Here is a 21,899-nt window from a genome sequence, read left to right as displayed (position 1 = left end):
ACAAGCTTGAGATGAAGCTGTCTTTCTGTGCCTGGTCAGGAAAACCAGCTCAGCTGTAAAACCTGCAGGGGCAGGTCAGAACTGAGAGTCGATGGACAGTGGTGGGTGTAGGTCATAGATAATGGGGATACCAAGAGAACTACAGGGTCTGAGCTTCTATCTACCACAGCCAAGGTCATTGCATGAGGAAATAAATTTGTCCTGCCTCCTGTATTCTTCTGAGGTGTCTTCCTGATAGCCATCACCCCTCCAGCAGGAACCAAGAGGCTTCTGTTGTCCAGGCTGGGTTCCTGGTGACCTAAGAAAATGTGACCTTCATGGTTGTCCAGTCTCATGGCCACTGAGGCATGGTCGGCCCAACACAGGGATGGAGAAGGGAAGGAAGGCAGGAAATTTCAAGGTGGTTGCCAGATCGTGTGTCTGGAGGAGCCAGAGCTTCAGATTTCTGTGTGGAAATTTCTGCTTTTATAATTTTGACACCTGTTTTAAAATATCTAATAGCCATGTGAATTCAGTGTGGTAAGCAGAATCAGGGTTCCTCAATGATGTCCAGAATCTGCTAATATGTTACCTCACGTGGTGGATTTTACAGGTGTGATTAAGTTAAGGATCATGAGATGGGAAGGTTATTCAGGATTATCTGAGTGAGTCCAGTGTAATCACATGAGGCTTTGAAAGTAAAGAAACACAACCCAAATTATAAAAAATATTTAGTTCTGGAGGTCAGAAGTCTGACACTTATGTCAACTGCTCTAAAAATCAAGGTGTCAGCAGTGCTGTGTTCCCTTCAGAGGTTCTGGGGAAGAATCTGTTGTCTTGCCTATTCCAGACTCTAGAGGTTTCCAGGATCTCTGGGTTTGTGGCTCTTTCCATCTTCAAAACCAGCAATGGTGACTTTAGTCTTCCTCACATTGTATCACTTCGACTCTCTCTCTGTCTCCACTGCTTTCCTCTTCCAGTTTTAAGGACCCTTGTGATTCTATAGAGGCATCTCCAATTTCCCCTTCCGAGCAGTGTGTGTGAGCCTTTGTACGAGGATGATGTTCATGAGAGCACTAATAGCTCTCATATATTTAGCACTACGTGCCTGGCCCTGTGCTATAAAGTTTCATGTCACCACTCAGAAGCAAAGTTATATTTTCCAAATTTTCTCACTATACTCTGAAGTAGAGCTAATTCTGAGTAAGCATCAGAATCCCCAGGAAGGCTTGTCAAGGCACAGTGCTGGGGCTCACCTTAGTTTCAGATTCTGTAGGGGTGGCGGCAAGAACTTATATTTCTAGCAAGTTCTCCAGTGATGCTGATGCTACTGACTCATTGACCACAGTTAGGGACCTATGAATTAGAAACATTTAATGTTACAGAGCAGTCTCCGTGAGGGAGACATTATCATTTCACATCCTTGGAGAAAAGTAGTCCCACGCCTAGTACACCGGTCGCTTGCTGGACGTCTCTGAAGGAGAAAATCCAGGAGCGGATCCTTTAAGAAGCTAAAACGCGACTTTGCCATTCTTCATGTCGGGACTCCTTTTCCTAGCGACCCTCGCGGAGCCGCTGGGGCCGAACTACATTGACCAGAAGGCTCCGGGGGGATGGCGGCGGCCCCTGGAGCAATCACAGCCAGCCTACAAGAAGAGCTATTTCCTGTGGTTCTAGTAGGTGGGTGCGGGACTTCCGGTAGCGCCCCTGCGGACGTTCTTTTTGCTCTTTACAGGTCGTTTTACGCCGCCTTTGGGAACTCTAACGCTGGGTCCCAGCCGCTGTTCAGGCGTCTCCTCGGGACCAGACAGACAGCAGGATGGGACCGAACCCCTCGCATTCTACGAGATGATCTTCTGTAACGAGGCGTCCTCCGCCCCGCTCTGGATCCCCGCGGCCCCCGGAGACGGTGCCCTTGGACTCGTGCGCGTTTATACCGTGGAGACTGAGTCCCCGAGTGTGACGGGCGGCGGGCGGGCACCTAGTCCAGTGCAGGTGTGGGGTTGGCTGACCCCACAGGTCCAGTCCAGGTCCAATGGCGGCAGCGGCGGCGCTGATGGACCCGGCGCGGGTGAGTGGCGCCCCGCGGCCCTCTCACTCGGACTCCTACCCAGATGGCCCAGGACCCCAGATAGAGGGGAGAGGGATATCCCTGGACTCTTCTCTTCCACCCCTTCCTGTGCTACTGGAGACCCTAGAGTCACCCCAAGCCCAAGGTCCTGAGTCCTGGCCAGGGGTTAGGTGGAAAGGTTCATTTCTGGAGTCCAGTGGAATAAGGTGTGGAAAGCTGCTACAGGCATAGGGACCCGAATGTGCAAATGTTTGGAAGCCAGGCTGAGCTGGGAGTGTTCAGGGAACTGCAGGTCTCCCTTATGACTGGTGGAGTCAGGCTTGGAATGTGAGAGGGGTGGGAGCCCTGGAAGGTTTGGATCAGAGGAGGGAGGTGATTTGACTCAGGTGTTCACAGGTTTCCTGTGGCTGCAGAATGGAAAACAGATGGAGGAGAAAGGGTTATGGTGGCTGCTGGGCTAGAGCTGTGAGGAGTTGGGAGGGGTTGGATTTTGGATCTTTTAACTTAAGCCAGCCAGATTTTATGATGTGGAGGATGAGAGAGAGAAGCAGAGGAGGTAGGGGCATCCCCCTGGATTTTGGCCTCAGCAACGAGAAAGCAGAAGAGAATGAACTGAGATGGGGAAGTTGGTGGGAGGAGCAGGCTTCAGGGAAGATCAGCACATGGATTTTGACCATGTTAAGGCTGAGATGCCCCAGGGACTCCTGAGCATTGAATGGGTGCTGAATGTGGTCTAAGTTGTACAGAGGGGTTGGGCTTGGAGATAACCAGTTGGCAGTAGCCAGCCTGTGACCTGAGGTAGAACTCTGGTTCAGATTTAAGAGGGGGCATCTTTGGGTCATGGTAATGGATGCCCTACAGGACAGCTGAGGACTGGGTGGCTGGCCTGTGTACCTGGGCAGCGGTGCTGGGTATCACAAAGTCAGATGCAGGGAGGAACAGCTACGAGGGAAGGTGTGTGTGGGAGAGGAGGGTCCACAAGGTGACCAAGGTCCCTGGGGTGGAGGTTGAAGCATATTGGAGGTAGAGGTAGGATGACAGTGGGACTGGCGTTGGTGCTTATTCAGCCCCAGTGGGATTGGGCCTCATGGGCTCACCAGCTGTTCTTGATCCTCACAGCTTAGATGGCATCTACTGCCCACCTGCCTGCTGTTTGAAGGACACTGTGATCAATGGAATATGAGGAGACAGTGACACTCATGGCACTGGAGCTTGGGGAGGAGGGTGACCTACGAGTGTGTTAGGGGCATTGTTTGGGGATCCCAGACTGCCCACAAGAGGCGGAGAGAGTAGGTTTACAGGCACAGGTCCGGATGGGTTCATCTGTGTGTGTTTATTTTGTTGTTCATTTGTCTGCCGCCTTTTGGTCTGGTTGACTTAGCTGTCTTCAACATGGCAGGGCTGGGGAACCTTTGAGGACGTGGCTGTGTTCTTCTCTCAGGAGTGGGAGCTCCTGGATGAGGCTCAAAGATGCTTGTACTACAATGTGATGCTGCAGAACTTGGCACTTGTGGCCTCGCTGCGTAAGGCCCTCCTACCCACCCAGACTCCTGTTCTAGGCTCTGCCCTTCCTCTTCTCCCAGGAGCAGCTGTCTTCCCACAGCTGAGCACAGACACTGCTTTCTCCCCTGGACTGTCTACTGTGTGTGCAGAACTGGGCCAGAGGAGCCCCAACACCTGCTTCTGAAGCCTTCCCCAGCTGGGAGCCTTAGTCTGGCTGGCTGAGTCTGTCCAAATTGGTGGGACCTCTGTGCCCAGTTTCTGTAACCCCCACCCCTTATTATTATTATTGGGGAAGGGAAACAGGACTTTATTGGAGAATAGTGTATACTTCTGGGACTTTTTCCAAGTCAAGTTGTTGTCCTTTCAATTTTAGTTGTGGAGGGTGCAGCTCCGCTCCAGGTCCAGTTGCCGTTGTTAGTTGCAGGGGGCGCAACCCACCATTCATTGCAGGAGTCAAACCGGCAACCTTGTGGTTGAGAGGATGCGCTCTAACTAACTGAGCCATCCGGGAACTTAGCAGCAGCTCAGCTCAAGGTGCTGTGTTCAATCTTAGTTGCGGGGGGCAGAGCCCACCATCCCTTGAGGGAATCGAGGAGTCGAACCAGCAACCTTGTGGTTGAGAGCCTGTGCTCCAACCAACTGAGCCACCTGGCCACTTGGGAGCTGAGCGGCAGCTCATTGACTTCATTCTAGTTGTAGAGGGTGCAGCTCACTGGCCCATATGGGAATCGAACCAGCAGCCGTGTTGCCCAGAACTTGCACTCTAACCAACTGAGCCACCTGTCCGCCCTAACTGTCCCCTTTTTCTGTCAGACATTTCCAGGAACCTGGCTATGCCATGGACTGCAGACACTGACCATTGGGCTGTTCCTGTGAGGCACTCCTCAGAGGCTTATTTTTTAATATTGTTTTCTTCCCAGTTGGAAAAATGGCATGAGCTCCCTTTAGTCTGTCACAGAGTGGGTTGCCCTGAGCTGGGCCAGCCACTTACCCACCCTGTCTTTCTCCTAGGACTTATAGGACCAAGTCCTGTGTGGTTGTCCACTTGAAACAGGGCAAAGAGCCCTGGGTACCCAATAGAGTGGACATGTCTCCAGCCACTGCAAGAGAGGCCAGGAGGGGGCCTAGCTCTGGTGAGTGGGAGCTGGGGGCAGAGGTGACATCGGGGCTGGGTTCACATTGTACTTGGCGTTTGCCCTGTGTCCACTAGTGTTTGTTGCTGGGGCCAGTAGCCACACCTTCTTGGACACTACCTTCTTGCTATTTCTACTTTGTCCCTGGGTCCTGGATGACAGATGACCCCACTGCTCTGATCTCTACATTTCCCTCATTTTCCTCCTCCAGTCCCTTTGTAGGGTCATCCCACACTTGCCTACAGTCAATGTATCAGGAATGTGCACCTATCTTCATAGACTTGAGCACCAGATGCCCAGTTGCAGCTGGATTTCCTGGGCTTGTGCACATTACTCTTTGTCCCCCTTTCCTGTCAGAAATTTCCTGGGGCTTGCCTGTACTGGGTCCTGCTAAGAGCTGAGGAATGAGTTGGAGTCCCTGCCTCTGCTCCCAGCCTGAACCCCAGCCCTGCATTGTCACACATGCTGAGGCCTTGCCTTCTGTGGCCTTCCTGAGCCCCATCCTGCACTACTGGCTATACTTCACCCTGACTTCATCCTACAGACTCATTTCTGAATGTGTTAGACACACATCTGTGAAGGGGCTTCCCCCTTTCAACAAATGTAGGACATATACATCACCAGCATTTCTCTGCTTTCAGGTTGTCGGTGTGGAGCAGAGGAAACCCCTCCTGAGCAGGGTGTTTCTATACAAGGAGTGCTCCAGTTGAGGACCCCTGAGGCAGGTCTTTCCACCCAGAAGGTCAATCCCTGTGACATGTGTGGCCTGGTCTTGAAAGGCATGTTGCATATGGCTGAACACCAGGGAACACACACTAGGCACAAACCATACAAGTTTGAGGTGTGCGGGAAAGGCTTCCTACTCAGTGCAAACTCTCGCCAGCACGAGGAGCACAGTGGGGAGAAAACCATCACATGCAGGGAGTGTTGTAAGGACATCATGGACAGCCACTATCTCCTCCAGGCCTCCCACAGTGAGGGGGAGCCATGCAGGAGCCCGGGGCACGGGGAATCCCCCTGACCCAGCCCCTGTCACCAGCAGCAGGGGATCCATGCTGTACAGAAGCCCCTCAAGTGTGGTGGCTGTGGAAAGGCCTTCCTGAAGGCCCTCGTGCTCCTTGATCACCTGCTGACTCACTCCACAGGGACACCCTTCAGCTGCCCAGTAGGTCAAAATGCCCCCACAGAGAATGCGACCCTTGTTCATCACCGAAAAGTTCACACTGGAGAAGCACCACACGTGTGCAACGCCTGTGGGAAGGCCTTCAGCCACCCATCTAAGTTGAGGATGCACCAGAATGTTCATGCTGGAAAAACAAATCACAGTTGCAGTGAGTGTGGGAAGGCCTTCACCCGCAAACACTTGCTGGTCCAGCATCAGAGAGTCCACACTGGAGAGTGGCCATATGAGTGTGCACAGTGCGGGAAGGCCTTCACTCGCAGCTTCCATGTGGTTCGGCACCAGAAAGTGCACAACACAGACCGGCCTTATGAGTGTAGACAGTGCCGGCGAGTCTTCAGCTGTATCTCCAACTTTGTTGAGCATCAGAAAATCCACACCGGAGAACGGCCTTACGAGTGCAGTGAGTGTGGGAAAGCCTTCATTAACAGCTCTCATCTGGTCCGGCACCAGAAAGTGCACAACACAGAAAGGCCTTTTGCATGCAGTAAATGTGGGAAAGCCTTCCGACAGACCTCCAAACTTATTCTGCATCAGAGGAGTCACACCGGAGAAAGGCCTTATAAATGTAGCCAGTGTGGGAAAGCCTTTAGCTGCCCCTCCAACCTCATCCCACACCAGCGAATTCACACTGGAGAAAAGCCTTATGAGTGCTCCGAATGTGGAAAAGCCTTCAGTCAAAGCTCTGCCCTCATTCAGCACCAGAAGGTTCACACCAGAGAAAGGCCCTATGAATGCAGTGAGTGCGGGAAAGCTTTCAGCTACAGCTCTAACCTTGTTAAGCACCGCAAAGTCCACACTGGAAAAAGGCCTTATGAGTGCAGCCAGTGTGGGAAGGCCTTCAGCGAAAGCGCCATCCTCAGTCAGCACCAGAGAGTTCACACTGGAGTAAAACCTTACAAGTGCAACAAATGCGGAAAAGCTTTCCGCTACAGCTCAAACCTCTCTAAGCATCAGAAGGGTCACACTGGAAAAGAGCCTTTGGAGTGCAGAGGACACAGGAATGCCTTCAGCCAGAGCTCCAGCCTCACTCAGCACCAGAGGGGTCACAACAGAGAAAGGCCTTAGAGGTATGGCAAATGTGGAAAACCATGAGCTTGGGCTTTCTCCTTGTTTACCATAAAAGGACTTGCTCCTGAGAAAACTGTGAAAGGAACCTCTGTGAGGAAGCCATCAGCCAAAAATGTAAACTTACACATCCCCACACCCCTACTGGGAGATTGCCATGAGTGCCAGATATGTGGGAAGCTTTACTTCCAGATATGTGGGGGCTGTACTGCACTTTCTAACCTGTCCAGGTCGTTTGCCAGATAATGTCACTGCCAGATGCCATCTCACCTCTACCAGCTGGCAGGTCCCCACAGCATGTGCCTGTCATCTCAGCATACTCAGGGAAGGCAGACCTTGTGCTCTCTGATTCCCTGGAAGGAGCTGTGAGTGATGGGAGCCCTTTGGTGTGGCCTCATTTCCACCTCCCTTCTGTCCCCAGTAGGTCAGGCTTTGTCCTGGCCTAGTTCCAGCAGTATCTGGACTGGAGTCTGAGGATTTCTTGACTAGGTTTCCTTTCTTTGTAGGCATGGTTGAATCTACAGAGGATGCTGACAGTAGGTCTATCCAGTCTCCAAATTCCCCAGCCCTGGAACCACCTGCCTTGAGTGTGATGATAAAGGCCTTATTGTTGAAGCCATCTTTAATCCTGGGGCTCCATTCTTGTTGTGGGCGAGACTGAGAATAGACCTGGGCTTTAACAGAGCAAAAACGGGGAAGGGCTTTTGTAGGGGGCCCAACTTCGACAGCAGGATGTCAAGGAATGGCTTAATCTAATTTGCCTTGTGGCGCAAGGCCTCCTGGGACAGACTGAAGGTCTCTGGGCTATCTTGTTTGTGGAAGCCAGGACTACCTGTTGGGCCCAGAGCTTTTTGGAAATTGGGTATTTGATGTGGCAATTTCTAGTACTTTCTGGGCAGGATTCCCTTATTCCTGGGAATGTCCCACATTGCTCAGTACTGTCAAGGGGCCCAGTACTGTTAAGTTGCAGCTGGATTTCCTGGGCTTGTGCACACCGCTCTTTGTCCCCCTTTCCTGTCAGAAATTTCTGACTGGCTCCTGGGACCTGCCCATGAGTAAGGACCCTGGAGTTCAGAATTTGTAGGTAGGTGTAAGATCTGCAGGGCCAGGTGGGACCATAAGTGAGTGCAGAAACAGTGGCTCTAAGGTCAGGGAACTGGAGATTCTGGCAAATGGAGGAGGTATCTATCATCAGGGCGTGCCTGGGCCACATCACAGCCACTCATAGGAGCTGTTTGTGCTCGAGTCCACATTTAATGACATCACATGGGTAGCCTGAAATCAGCCATAGTGGAATTTATACCACAAAAATTAGCAAGCAATAGCTCTCTGTAATAAAATCTCAAAACAAAACCCTGGGAAAACCTGATTTGCATTGTGCACAATTTGCTGATAGTGACTTTGGCCACAGAAGAGACTCAGCTCTGCAGGTCTTGGGAAGTCCTGCACACTCTCATCTTGTCCTCTGGAACAAGTGTGGGTGCCCCTTTAGAACAGGCACGGCCAGCAGTTTGCTGCTCACTCCCCGAGCGAAGAGTCCGATAAAGAACTCCTACATCCTCCCTGGGCTGTTCACTGCAAGGCAATCACTGCACAGGCAGGAACAAGGGACTGAGAAGCGACCCAGTAGTCCAGGATTGCTGTGGCCCTGCGAGTATTCCAGGTGAGTGTGGTGGCTACAGTCTTCACCACATGCTGGCTTTTGCTGCCACTGAGGCAGAGCTGTCCTTGAGTATAGGGGTCAGAAATAGTGGAATCAACATATGGTTGTTTCCCCATTTTCTGGTTTTCCTAGAGGAGTGAGAGATCATATTTTTATGTGGAGCCTTTTGATTGTATAAATGTTGAGAACGATTTCCCAGAAACTTATACAAAGTTTAAAGGTATATAAGCTGCACATGTGTTCCTGGGCCAACATTTGTGACTCTCAGAAAATAAGCAAACCAGGCCTCCAGACATGAAGGCTGTGGGCCCACAGAATTTACCCCATAGCATGTAGCATGGGCAGTGGCACTGCAGCCACCACACTCACGGTGACTCTCTTCCCTCATTTCCTGAAGCTGACCACATAAGGGATAGCATCCCAGGCAGGCTTGTGGTCAGCCAAGCATTTGGCAAGTTGGCCTCAGCTCTCCCCAGCATCCCTAGGGGTGAGGGCACCCTTTGACTCAGGCTGTCCCTTCTGGGTATAATAATTGTCTTCTATTAACATGGAGGTTTTGAGATCAGAGTTAAAGTCCAAGTGAAACTTGGGGCCTCAGGGTAGACATGGATATTCAGAAGCACAGCTCCTTGTACCTGTGTGGCTATGGCTGCCTGCAGTGCATGGGTGGTGTCTTGAACCTGCCTTCTGCTCTCCCCACCAGGGCTCTGTACACACCGCCAGCTTATCGGAATCTTAGTATTTCCCTGGTTATGCCAGAGCTTACCAAACAAAGGAGCAGGTTTAAAGAACTATATAAAGATAAGTATCAGCTCAGCACATGTTAAGGAGAGGACATGCCAGTGGTGGAGGACCTAGCCATAGAGGGGAGAAGGAGAAAAGCTGTGAGGCAGATGACAGAGAGGAGTCAGCTAGGGAACAGGAGTCAGGGGGTAGTAGGATGAAGTGTTAGAAGGGGTCAGAAAGACAGAAAAGAAGCATGGCTATTCACTTTGATACTAAGGGAACAGAGGTCACAGGTCAGATACAAGATCAGAGACCAGGCCCTCCCACACCAGCCTTGCACTCACCAGGACTGGTGCTCTGTGGGCCTCTCTGGTCATGGACTGATTCGAGCTGCCATGTCCACCAGCCAGGACTCCTTGCAGTATTCAAGTTGGGTGACCACACTGGGGTGGAGGAAGTAATTCTTATAGGAGATCAAGTGGTTTGTGAGAGGTCAGCCCCAGGATAGGGTGATTCACCCCATGACAGACCAAGGTGGGTAAGGATCATGTATGCCTCTGGGAGAACTGAACCTCACAAAATGAACAGCCAGGGAAGATCTCACTGGAAAAGCTCAGTGGCCTCATAATCAATGGTCATGTCAGTGCCCATGATGCCATATGGGGGCTGACAAGGGGTAGCTGGCAGAAAATTTCTGCTGGACTGAAGAAGTGTGATAGAGGGGACAGAAAAGCCACAGACCCTGTCTGGGTTACCTGGCTAGAAAATCATTGAGCTGGATGTGATCTGCTACTTGGGTTATGATACTTTTGACCCTGGACCACGGTTGTCAAGAAGCCAAGGCAAAAGGTGTTGGGGTTGTTTATATAGCAGTCTCGGAAAAGAGGTAGCAGGAGATGGGCCAGCTCCAGGGCCAACAGCACCTCCCACAGGGAGCACAGCAGCCTGACCTGGTGAGGGCAGAATCACGTCACAGTAGGAGCCGCACTGGACTTCACTAATGAGCTCCCCTTTTTCTGAAAGAGGAATATGACCTTGTCCTGGAAGGTCACTGGTTCCTACAACACCAGGTCGTGGAGCAGATAGATGTGATCTAAGCACTGGGCACGGGACCTGGGACCCCAGTCTCTGTCCTACCAGCCACCTCCCATTATGTCTCCCAAACCCTGACCTCTGAGGTATCTGAGAGCATTGGCCCTCTTCCTGCATGTGCACTTTTCCAAGATCTACTGGTCTTGGGACAGTGCTTCTCTTTTTGCACCCACCTCTTCCACTCAGTCACTGGTCCTTAAACTGGACACCCCACACTCACTTCATGGCCCATCTGTAATCACAGCCTACGACTCGCCTTCCAAAATCCCATTCTCAGCCCCTTCTCTAAGTCCCAGCCACCAGTGCACTGAAACCTCGACACCCGGTAGCCAAACAGGAACTCCCTGTGTGTTCACCGGCGTATGTGTCACCTCCACTCAGAGGTCTCCAGACAATTCAGACTCTATACCTATAAAATCCAACTGCTAATCTTCCCCAAAACATTCTCCTCCTGCCAACCTCCATCTTCATTCTTCCTAAACATGTGGGATGGCCCTTCATCCCTCAATTACATTCACTCCCCAAGTACAGCAGGAAACCCCATCGACTCCATCTGAAAATCGATCCGGAATCGTAATTTCTCACTTCTCCTGCTACTACTATTCCAGACAGGCCACCATTATAACCGTCTTGAAGAATATTGCAGCAGCATCCTCATGAATCTCCTTATTCTCAGCCCCTCTGCAACCCCTCTCCCACCAGTGTAGTGTGTTCACTCACTATCCATTGGGATACTTGCAAAATCCTACCCTAGATCATGGTCATCCTTCTTCTATTCAAAATTTTCTACTCAGCCCGCCAACAGAGGCAGGACTCCTCTCCTCACCCCCTTGGTTCCCTGCAGTGGGGACACGAGGACTTTTCCAAACGCTCTGGGTCTCACGGCGAGCCATTTATTGCACGTGCAGACCTGCCTGTATCCCCTACATCTTACCATGCTGGATTCTGAAATGGAGACCCCTACCTGTGAACGCTCCACGGTCCTGAACGCCGACGCCTGAGACTCAGTGGGGAACTTAGGACACGGGGGTTGGAGTGCAGCTGGGTAGGGGCCAGGAGACACTTCCTCACCTGTCTGTGCCTAGTCGATCAGCTCACTGGTCACGTTCGCAGTCCAGCCATATGCTGGATCCGGACGGGTGACTGTTGTGCCTCCGTCTCCCGCTCGGTAAAGCGCACACCACACTGAGGACACGTACGAGCTTTGGCGGAGGCCCTGGCGGACACCCCAGTCTGGTGCGGCCAGAGGGCCCGGGGCCGCCCCGCTACGGCTCGGGACACGAGGGCTCGCGGAGGCATGACAATCGCTGGGTTACAGGGAACAGAGGCGGGACCTCCAGTCTCTCGCGCCTTCTCCGCTCCCGGGAAGCCTCTCGGGCGCCGCCCACAGCCCGGCAATCTGGTGCGTCAGCCCTGTAAGGACATAATAGGGAGACGCCAAACAATGGTCCGACACTGGAAGTCCCACTCCAGCCTGCGTGGCGGTTTCCAAAACATCCACCCCTAGGCTATCATTGACCACAGTACGTGCGGTCCGCCCAGAAATGCCCCTCTTCTGAGCTCTCATTGGTCAGCACTGTTGCAACGCACGGTGAGGGGCTTTCTGGGTAATGTAGTTCGTGTATCGTGAGCAGCGATGAGAGGTGCCTCCCTGTTGGTCACCTAGGCAACGATCAAGCCGCGATTGACTCAAGGAAAGTGTCATAGTCCGCTGCGGGCCTTGAGCCAATCAGGCTACGAGTGGAGCGTTTCCGTGGGGGAAGCAGCGGACTAGACGGGACTTCCGTCGTCGCCATTGCTGTGTTCTTTTTTCTCCCGGTGGGTCGCTGCACAGGCGGGCCGCTGGAACCCGAGGAGAAGGAAGCAGGGAAGTTCCGGGACTTTCGCCGCACATTTGCACGCGCTTTCACTCGCAGTTAATGATTCATCCTTCCTGAGTCTCGGTTTTCCCGGATGTGGAACCGACGCTTTGTGTCTTCGTCTTGAGTGCGACTGTCAGCCTGCGGCCGCCCAGTCCAGTGGTATGTGGGGTTCGGATGAGCCCGCAGGTTTCGGCCAGGCTGGCCGTCGCTGATGGACTCGCCACAGGTGAGTGGAGGTGCCTCAGACCCTCACCCGCGGGATCCCCGGTTTAGGAACTGGTTGTGTTCTGGACCTCCGCCTACACATGAATCCGGGGCCTTGATCATTACTTTCCCCTAGCATCCTGAGTCCAGGCCAGAGGTTATATGGTGGGGTTCACGTTTCTGGAATCCCATGGGAAAAGGTCTGGAAGAGTGTCCAGGCACAAGGACCAGCATGTGCAAATTGCTTGGAGGTGCATATAAGTTTAAAGAGGGTGGACTAGATTTCCTTATGTGGAGCAGAGAGATATCAGGGTTGACGCTGATAGGTTTTTCAGATGTGGAAGTTGGTGTGAGGAAATTTCACAGGGAAGATAAAGCGTTGAGTTTTGACCATATTGTATTTGAGATGTCCCAGAGACTGCCAAATTGAGGTAACAAGTGTGCTTTATGACATGTCCAGGCTGGAGACATCCAAGGAGTGGAGGCTTGGGTGTGGACACTGTGTGCAGCTGTGGCTTGGGTTCAGGATGGTGACCAAGCCTCTGAGCAGAGAGTAGACCTGGAATTTTTACAAAATGAAGAATAGAAGCAACAGAGGTAGGATGACAGTGAGGCCTGAGATTAGATTGGTTTACCTTTCTACAGCTCATCAGGTTTTTGGGGCCTGGGGATTTTGTCCGTCTGGTGGAGTAGCAGGGAAAGAGTCAGGCCAAGCTGAGTCCCCAAGCCAAGGTTGGGGGCCCATGGGTCTGGGATTTGTGTATTAGGAAGAGGGAGGACAGCTCTGACTGGGCAGGGGACAATATGTACAAGTGCAGAGGTGGAAGAGAACCAGGGGTGTTTAAGATATACTAATGGTTCCAGGGAGCTGAATGTTGAAACAGCTGGGCAAGGAGGGGAGGCATTAACTAGAGGGGTGATGACTGTCTCTGGCAGTGGGGATGGTGGGAATCCTGGGGCAGGTCAAGTTCAGTATTGGATCCTGGTTGTCTTTCTCAGGTATGCCATGTGCATAGTGGGATGTGGGGACTCTAGGGAGATGCCTGTGGTGTGGTCAAGGGGTGTGGGTCGGTGGAAATAGGAGGATGGTATGGTCGAAAGCATAATGTGTACAAGGTTAGGGAATGTGAACTAATGGGCCCTCGTACTAGAGGCTTAAGGGAGAAAGAATAGCCCCAATTTTCTCATATCTGGAAATTGGCCAGTGAGGGGAGGGGGGCTGCATGCCAGTCCAGAGCTCAGAAAGCATGCCCACCTGCCTTTTGTTCCTCTAGGTTGGAGTGACCTGGAAGCAGTTATCAGTGGGACTACAAGGGGAGAGAGAGACCAATGGTGCCAGAACCTGTTACCTCCTCTGAAGTGGGGGCCTGAGAAGGAGGATCAGTTGCAGGTGGGGAAGGGGAAGATGGACTGAGGGGTTACAAGGAGATGCCAGTGGTAAATGTAGTCACAGGTTAAGGGCCTGGACGAGTCCATTTGACTATTTTGTTTCTTTGTTTTTCAGCTCATCTATTGGCACCCTGACTCAGCTCTCCCATCATTGCAGAGCCCAGTGACTTTTGAGGATGTGGCCGTGTACTTCTCCAAGGAGGAGTGGGGCCTCCTTGATGCACCTGTACCACGATGTGATGCTGGAGAACTTTGAGCTCATGACCTCTCTTGGTAAGGTCCTTATGCCCTGCTCCACTGTGGTAACCAACTTCTGCCCAGGCTTTTTCCCATAGAAAGTTCTGTTTGTCCCAAAGCCAGACCATGGATGCTGCTTCTTTCCTAGGTTTCCTGTTATAGGTGCTGTGGGTACTGGGACCAGGCTTTGTCTCTGAGCAGCCTCATGAGCAATCCTAATAGTTGATGCCCAGGGGCATTGTGGGAGCAGAGGTTCGGATTCAGGCATCTCTAGTTGGCCTAACGGATCCCACTGAGCTTGACCCAATTTGGGGCCATACCCAGGTCCTACCCCTCCCCCGAGACTTTTTAAAAAACAGCTTTATTGAGATAAACCATAAAGTTCACCCTTTTAAAGTGTATGTTTTATCTACACTATCAGAGGAAAAATGAAAAAGAATAACCTGAAATTAAAGCAAACCAAATTTTATCATTGTAATAACTGTAAACTGAAAATCTTAAAAAACAAAAATAAGTATGTTTGTATAGTTGTATAAATATCAAAACGTAATTTTAGAACATTTTCATCACGTGAAGGGAAACTTTGTACCCATTAGCAGTCATTCCCCATCTTCCCTCATCCCTTTCCCCCCAGTGACGGGCAGCCTCCTTTTTGATTATATATAGATTTGCTTATTCTGGACATTTCATATAAGTGGATTTACACAATATATGTTTTCCTGTGACTGGCTTTCACTTAGCGTAGTGTTTTTGAGGTTCATCCATGTTCTAGCTCATATCAGTCCTTCATTCCTTTTTATGGCTGAAAAATATTCCATTCTAGGGAAATACTACAGTTTGTTTAAGCATTCATCAGTTGATGGGCATTTGGCTTGTTTTCACTTTTTGGCTATTATAAAAAATGCTGCTATGAACATTCACATGCAGGTTTTTGTGTGGCTATATTTTCATTTCTCTTGGGTGGTACATAGGAGTGCAATTGCCAAACTGTTTTCCAAACTGGCAGCACCATTTTATATTCCCACTGCAGAGTGTGAACATTCCAATTTCCTACTTCATCAACACTTATTATTGTCTTTTTTTCCTACAGTTACCCTAGTGGGTGTGAAGTGGTAACTCACTCAGGTTTGGATTTGCATTTTTCTAATCACTAATGATGTTGAACATCTTTGCATATGTTTATTAGCCAACTGTGTATCTTTTTTTTTTGAGGAATGTTCATTCAAGTCCTTTGCCCATAGCAGTCCTTGCCTCTGGTGAGGTCTCTGTTCTGTGGTTTGGCTGTGCACTGTCCTGCACAGCAGGCCCTTCATTCTTATTCTGGCCCCCTTGGCCTGTCAGTAATCCCTTGGAGCCATTCCTATATGTCAGTTACACATTTCTAATGAAGTCACCTTTCCATCAAATGGGACACTCCATTAACTGTAAATTTCTCTGCTTTCAGGTTGTTGGCATGGAGTGGAAGATGAGGAGGCCTGTTCCAAGCAGAATGCTTCTGTAGAAGGGGTGTCACAGATCAGGATCCCCAGTGCACATTCTTTCACCCAGAAGACTGATATCTGTGACACATGTGGCCCATTCCTGAAAGACATTTTGCACCTAGATGGGCAGCAAGGAGCACATCCTGAGGAGACCCCCTACACATGTAGAAGAGAATCTGGGTTTAGTGCAAGCCTTCCCCAGTACCAGAAGGAGCACAGTAGAGACAACCCCTTCAGACGGAACAAGGACGGGGATGCGTTTGTGAAGAGTACTGTAGTCTGTCTGTCAGAGAAGCCCTTCACTTGCAGGCAAGGTAGTAAGGATGTCTCAGACAGCCATGACCTCCTCTGGCACTCGGCCATCGACAGCGGTGGGAAGCCACATAGAAGCACAGAGTGCAGGGGGGCCTTCCCACACAGTTCCCATCCTGTGCAGCTCCTCAAGTGCAGTGACTGTGGCACAGACTTCCAGAAGAGCTCCGCCCTCCTAAACCACCTGAAAATGCACTCTGAAGAGATACTGTTTAGATGTCCAATAATTGGAAATTTCTTAGAGGAGAAATCAACCCTTGATAATTACCAAAAGTTTCACACTGGAGAAGCATCTCGTGTGTAAGGAGTGTGGGAAGGCCTTTAGTCACGCATCTAAACTGAGGAAGCACAAGAAATTTCACAGTGGAGTAAAATACTATGAGTGTAGCAACTGTGGGAAAACTTTCAGCCACAAAATCACACTTGTTCATCATCAGAGTTCACACAGGAGAAAGGCTTTACGAGTGCAGTGAGTGTGGGAAAACCTTCAATAACAGGTCACACCTCACTCGACATGAGAAAGTTCACACTGGAGAAAGGCCTTTTCAGTGCAGCAAATGTGGAAGAGCCTTCAGCCAAAGCTCCAATTTCCTTCGACATCAGAAAGTTCACACCCAAGTAACACCATATGAATGCACTCAATGTGGTAAAGCCTTCAGCCACAGCTCTGCTCTCATTCAGCACTGGAGAGTTCACACTGGAGAACGGCCTTTTGAATGCAGCGAATGTGGGAAATCCTTCAGCAATAGCTCCACCCTCATACAGCACCAGAAAGTTCACACTGGAGAACGACCTTTTGGATGTAGTGAGTGTGGGAGAGACTTCAGCCAAAGCTCCCACCTCTTGCAACATCAGAAAGTTCACACTGGAGAACGGCCTTTTGTGTGCAGTGAATGTGGGAAATCCTTCAGCAACAGCACCACCCTCATTCAGCACCAGAAAGTTCACACTGGACAAAAGCCTTATGAGTGCAGTGAGTGTGGGAAAGCCTTCAGCCGCAGCTCCAGCCTAATTCAACACTGGAGGAGTCACACCGGAGAAAGGCCTTATGACTGCAGTGAGTGTGGAAAATCCTTTGCTCACAGTTCCAGTCTCATTGAGCACTGGAGAATTCACACAAGGGAAAGGCCTTATGAGTGCAATGAATGTGGGAAATTCTTTAGCCAAAACTCCATTCTCATTAAACACCAGAAGGTTCACACTGGAGAAAGGCCTTATGAGTGCAGTGAGTGTGGGAAATTCTTTAGCCGAAAGTCCAGCCTCATTTATCACTGGAGAGTTCACACTGGAGAAAGGCCTTATGAGTGCAGTGAGTGCGGAAGAGCCTTCAGCAATAACTCTCACCTGGTTCGTCACCACAGAATTCACACACAAGAAAGGCCTTACAAGTGCAGCCAGTGTGGGAAAGCTTTTAGTGAAAGGTCCACCCTTGTGCGACACCAGATAGTTCACACCAGAGAAAGGACTTATGAGTGTGGCCACTGTGGGAAAATCTTCAGCCGCCTCTGCAACCTTACTCAGCATAAAAGGATTCATATCTGAGTGGAGCCTTATGGAAATAGCATTGTGAGAAAATCTTCAGCCAAGTCAAAACTTCATGCCCCAGAATTCCCATAGAGAAATTACCTGCATGTACCACTGATGTGAAAACGCCTGTCTGAGCAGCCCAGGAACCTGGGCAGAGTTGTCTCCCTGTCGGAGCATAATCCTCTTTCCAGACTGCCTGGATCCAAATATTTGTAGCAGTTATCTGCATATGCATGGAGAAGGCTCCCTGTGCCTTCCTTCCGGTTTTCTGGAGGGAATCAAGATTGTCCTTGCCCCATTAGAATGGCTTCATTTCCATTGCCTCTGACAGGGTTAGGGAATGAACTGAACCCATACTGGTTGAAGGCCCTTGAGGGATGTCCAGTTTGGTCTTCTTGGGAAGATGCATGTTCCTCATGGATGGATGGTATTAAATTGAAAATGTTCCCAATAGTTCCAGTGTTGTTCTTCTGGTGTTAATATTCACAACTGTCACCAATTTGTTTTATTTTATAAAACTGACATCGTGTCCTGTCACTGTGAAGACTTAAGTTCTTTATGTACCAGAGTCACAAAGAATTAGTTTGCTTCCTTATATGATGTTATAGACTGGATGCTTGCATGCCCCCAAATTCATATGTCAAAAGTCCCAGCCCCATATATGACAGTAATAACCAAGGTTCAGGTGAGGTCATGAGGGTAGGGACTGTGATGGGATTAGTGTCCTTATAAGAAATGAAGAGATCCCAGAGCATCCTTTCTCCCCACCTTGTGAGGACAGCAAAAAACAAAAAACAAAAAACCAAAAAACGGCCATCTACAAGCCAGGAAGAGAGTTCTCATCAAGAAACCGGGATTGAAATTGGCCAACACCTGGATCCTGAACTTCCAGCCTCTAAAACTGCTCAGTCTGTGTTATTTTATTTCAGCAGCTAGAACAGACTGAGACACTAAGAGATGAGGAAGGTCCCTCTCACGGGCTTCCTCAAAGCAAAAATGGTGTTGGCAGTCTTATAAGACCAGGTATCAAACTAAGGATGTTCAGAATTTCAGTCCTGCTCTCTAATTACTATGAAGACATGCATGTTTGTTCATAACTGTCACTAAATTATTCGTTGACTGTGAGAAAATAAATTGACACTGCCCTGCTGTCACATACCACAGTGAAATAAGCACTTTGCCTCTGTAGATTAACTTTTTTTTTTTTTTAAGATTTTATTGGGGAAGGGGAACAGTGTGTATTTCCAGGACTTTTCATTGGGGAATTGTGTTTTTTTCCCAGGACCCATCAGCTCCATCCTAGTGAAGTTGTTGTCCTTTCAATCTTAGTTGTGGAGGGTGCAGCTCAGCTCCAAGTCCAGTCGCCAACTTGACTTGGATGGAGTTGTTAGTTGCAGGGATGGTATTAAATTGAAAATGTTCCCAATTCCTTGTGGGAGTCGAACTGGAAACCTTGTAGTTGAGAACACATGCTCCAACCAATTGAGCCATCCAGCCACCCGGGAGCTCAGCCCAAGGTGCTGTGTTCAATCTTAGTTGCAGGGGGTGCAGCAGCCCACCATCCCTTGTGGGGGTTGAACCAGCAACCTTGTGGTTGACAGCATGCGTCCAGCTGCAGCTCGTCATCATTCTAGTTGCTGAGGGCGCAGCTTGCTGGCCCATGTGGGAATCGAACTGGGAGCCCTGTTGCCCAGAGCTTGTGCTCTCACCAACTGAGCCACCCGTCCGCCCTGTAGATGAACTTTAAAAGGCAAGAAACATGGTGTCACTAGCCCCCAATATCACTGAAGCCTTGGGCCCTGGTATGTTTATGTTGCTAAGTCTTCAAAAAACACAAATGTGTCTCTTGATTTCATGTCCATGAGGACAAACCGGTAGCAGAGGGTTGATGTCTGGCCTGACGTCAAGGCATGGAGGACAGAGAGAGGGAGAAAGTAACTCTAAATGGGACAATGAGTGAGAAGCCTCATGAAGAGGGGATATCATAGCATAGTGGTTGAAACGGTGTTACTAGGAGATTCAGGAAGGATGGGAGGGCACAAAACACTGTCCAGGAGCCAGGAACTTCTGGTGGATTCCAGAGGAGAGCCACCACTGGCTGGAGAGAGGACAATCTTGGGGCAACCAAGACAGCGCCTGCAACCATGGGCTGGCTGCTGGCGCTGGCTTGCCATGGGAGGTTTGGGCTAAAGTGATAGAATGAGTGAATCCAGCCCAAACTGGTACCCTGAGCAGGTCAAAGGGTCAGAGCCACCAGGCTTTGTTCCAGATGTCCCAGCATCTCCAGGAAAATTTTACCCTCCGTCTGCTCCCCAACACATTGGCTGTGTACAGACCCCCAGCAGGAGACCAGAAGACTGGTTCAGGGCAAGTGTAGAGGATCTCACCCACATGCTAGGAGCCATCCTGAGGTCTAGCCAAGGCCACCCATACAGGGCATGGAGGGTTGAGCTGTAATACCCAATATCTACAGACCCCCATTTGCTTGGAGATCTGAGAGCTGACTCTAAGTCTGCCCACACACAGAGCCCTATGTTGGAGGCAGTTATCACTGCCAGGGAGGAGGGCCCGAGCAGACCTGGAGGTAGGCATTAAACTTCACGGTGCTGGAGGGAAACAGCAGATTGGCTGAAGATCCAATTGCAAGTGTTCCTGTGGTTCCACCCTGTGTGGTCAGCACCCCACCTGCCTTCAGGAGGGTGAACGAGGAACCACCCCAATTAGAGGAGGCAGCAGTGGTTTCCAGCCCCAAAACGTGGCACTGGCTGAGCACTGTGGCCCAGAGCCCTTCAAGTCCAGGGTCGCCGGTTCTCTAATCACACCTTCCACTGACATTCTCTTGACAGGAAGCAGTTTCAGGACCAGGGACACAGCTACAGCCAGACATACCAATTTTGCTGAACTGACATTTTATTTACTTTTTAGAAAAAAGAGTTTCCAACATTTTTTAAAATCAAAAGGCCCCATGAACCAGATGCCAATCCACATGTTGATTCAGCCACTTCTCTCCCTTGAGCCCGGGGACAGTGGCAGCAAAAACAGTGAATGCCATGGTGTGCAGACACCAGGAAGTATGGCCACGCCCCAGGGCCACAGGATCTTCTTTCTCAGTCCCAGGGTGACAGCCATGAGGTAAACAAGCCCAGGAAGATGAGCAGAATCCAGAAGACCTGTAAGTTATCTTGCCTCTTTAGAATCAGCTCTGACCTCTACCATGTTTCCCAAAAAATAAGACCTAACCAGAAAATTAGCCCTAGCATGATTTTTCAGGATGCTCATAATATAAAATAAGCCCTATTATATTTCCCTGAAAATAAGACCGGGTCTTACATTAATTCTTGCTCCAAAAGACGCATTAGGGCTTATTTTATATTACGAGCATCCTGAAAAATCATGCTACGGCTTATTTTCCGGTTAGGTCTTATTTTTGGGGAAACACAGTAGCACAACAGACTCCCCAGTCCTTATCACTCCATTCAGTGTTTCTTTGCCCACTTGCTTTCCAACAGGCCCCTGTGGGTCTTACGTTCAATCCAGAACTCACCTCCATGTTCCAAATTTCAGAACATAGCTTCTGAGCTGACTTTGACCAATGCTGGAGGTTGAGGAACATCCCCTGGGAACAAGGGCCCCAGCTCACATTGTCCCTAGACACATGGAGGATCTTATACCAACTCTCCCATTCTTAAGGTGACCTGGGAACCAGAAATAAACCTGACGTCCAGGGTACACGATTCACCCACAGAGCCCTTCAGTCTCTCCCTGGAAGTCTCAGACCCCAATGCAGATTAGGCCCACCTTGACTGGGGCTGTTCTCTGCCATCCTGCTGTTCCCACTGAGGCAGACAAAAGTTAGGGAATCCCACAGAAGACTTTCCCTCTATTCAGGAGCCCAATTTTTTCTCTATCCCCTCACACAGGGATCAGAACCCCCAAGGTTAAAGGTGGCTTAAATAACAAAGCCTTTATTGCTGTGCATCCCAGAGCAGTGTGAGACAGTTCCAGGGTCGGAGAAATACACAACAGGTACCAAGTGTAGCATCAACACGTCCTTGAAAATAGTTAACCTTCCCTGGAAGCCCCCAGTAGACACTGCTCAGCTACTCATGGCCAGAGCCAGGTAATATCCACACCTAAACCACTCAGGAGAAAAGAGGACCAACATGGGCTCCACCACTCACGATTCTCTCCTATGTAAAGCAGAGAGCATGAATGTCTGCCCAATATTAAATGTCCCTAAGCACACTGGGGTGATGGATGCACATCATGGGGACCTGCCAGGTGGTAGAGGTGGGATGGCTTCTATTACAGCCTGGGAAGCTGTAATAGCAACACAGCTCCAAAAAGTTTCCCACATACCTGGCACCCCCCCACCCCCAACGTGGGTGCTGGGGTGTGCCCAGTGCACCTTCGCATAGCTCCTCCCCTCAGCCTCCTGTCTGGAGTGAGACCTCGTGTGTCCACACCCCGTC

At 50.2% G+C, this 21,899-nt stretch overlaps 2 protein-coding genes across 4 annotated transcripts; both read left to right on the top strand.

Annotated features, from left to right (window-relative positions):
- The first annotated feature begins 1,657 nt into the window (after positions 1-1,657).
- LOC109434553 (uncharacterized) lies at positions 1,658-8,298 on the top strand. 3 transcript variants are annotated; one of them, XM_074315578.1, is made up of 4 exons: positions 1,658-2,050; positions 3,492-3,573; positions 4,565-4,686; positions 5,328-8,298. In XM_074315578.1, the coding sequence occupies exon 4, from the start codon at positions 5,975-5,977 to the stop codon at positions 6,932-6,934; it is 960 nt and encodes a 319-aa protein (XP_074171679.1). In that variant the 5' UTR covers positions 1,658-2,050; positions 3,492-3,573; positions 4,565-4,686; positions 5,328-5,974; the 3' UTR covers positions 6,935-8,298. The 3 variants fall into 3 exon arrangements, with proteins under 3 accessions (XP_074171679.1, XP_074171678.1, XP_074171677.1); XM_074315577.1 differs by having other exon boundaries at positions 3,450-3,573; XM_074315576.1 differs by lacking the exon at positions 3,492-3,573.
- Positions 8,299-11,927: 3,629 nt separating this feature from the next.
- ZNF132 (zinc finger protein 132) lies at positions 11,928-17,880 on the top strand. The gene is given in 7 exon segments (XM_019711577.2): positions 11,928-12,503; positions 13,756-13,871; positions 13,986-14,089; positions 14,091-14,143; positions 15,552-16,194; positions 16,196-16,333; positions 16,335-17,880. Coding segments are annotated over 7 exon segments (2,214 nt in total). The 5' UTR covers positions 11,928-12,451; the 3' UTR covers positions 17,443-17,880.
- Positions 17,881-21,899: the final 4,019 nt, after the last annotated feature.

This window comes from Rhinolophus sinicus, linkage group LG11, assembly GCF_036562045.2.
Source record: "Rhinolophus sinicus isolate RSC01 linkage group LG11, ASM3656204v1, whole genome shotgun sequence".
Lineage (NCBI taxonomy): Eukaryota > Metazoa > Chordata > Mammalia > Chiroptera > Rhinolophidae > Rhinolophus > Rhinolophus sinicus.
The sequence above is the reverse complement of the archived record's forward strand: the minus strand, read 5'-3'. Positions and strand labels throughout refer to the sequence as shown.

Bases quoted from the DNA above. Each gene is read 5' to 3' on its own strand.
- LOC109434553 (XM_074315576.1), top strand. From the start codon at position 5,975: ATGCACCAGAATGTTCATGCTGGAAAAACAAATCACAGTTGCAGTGAG.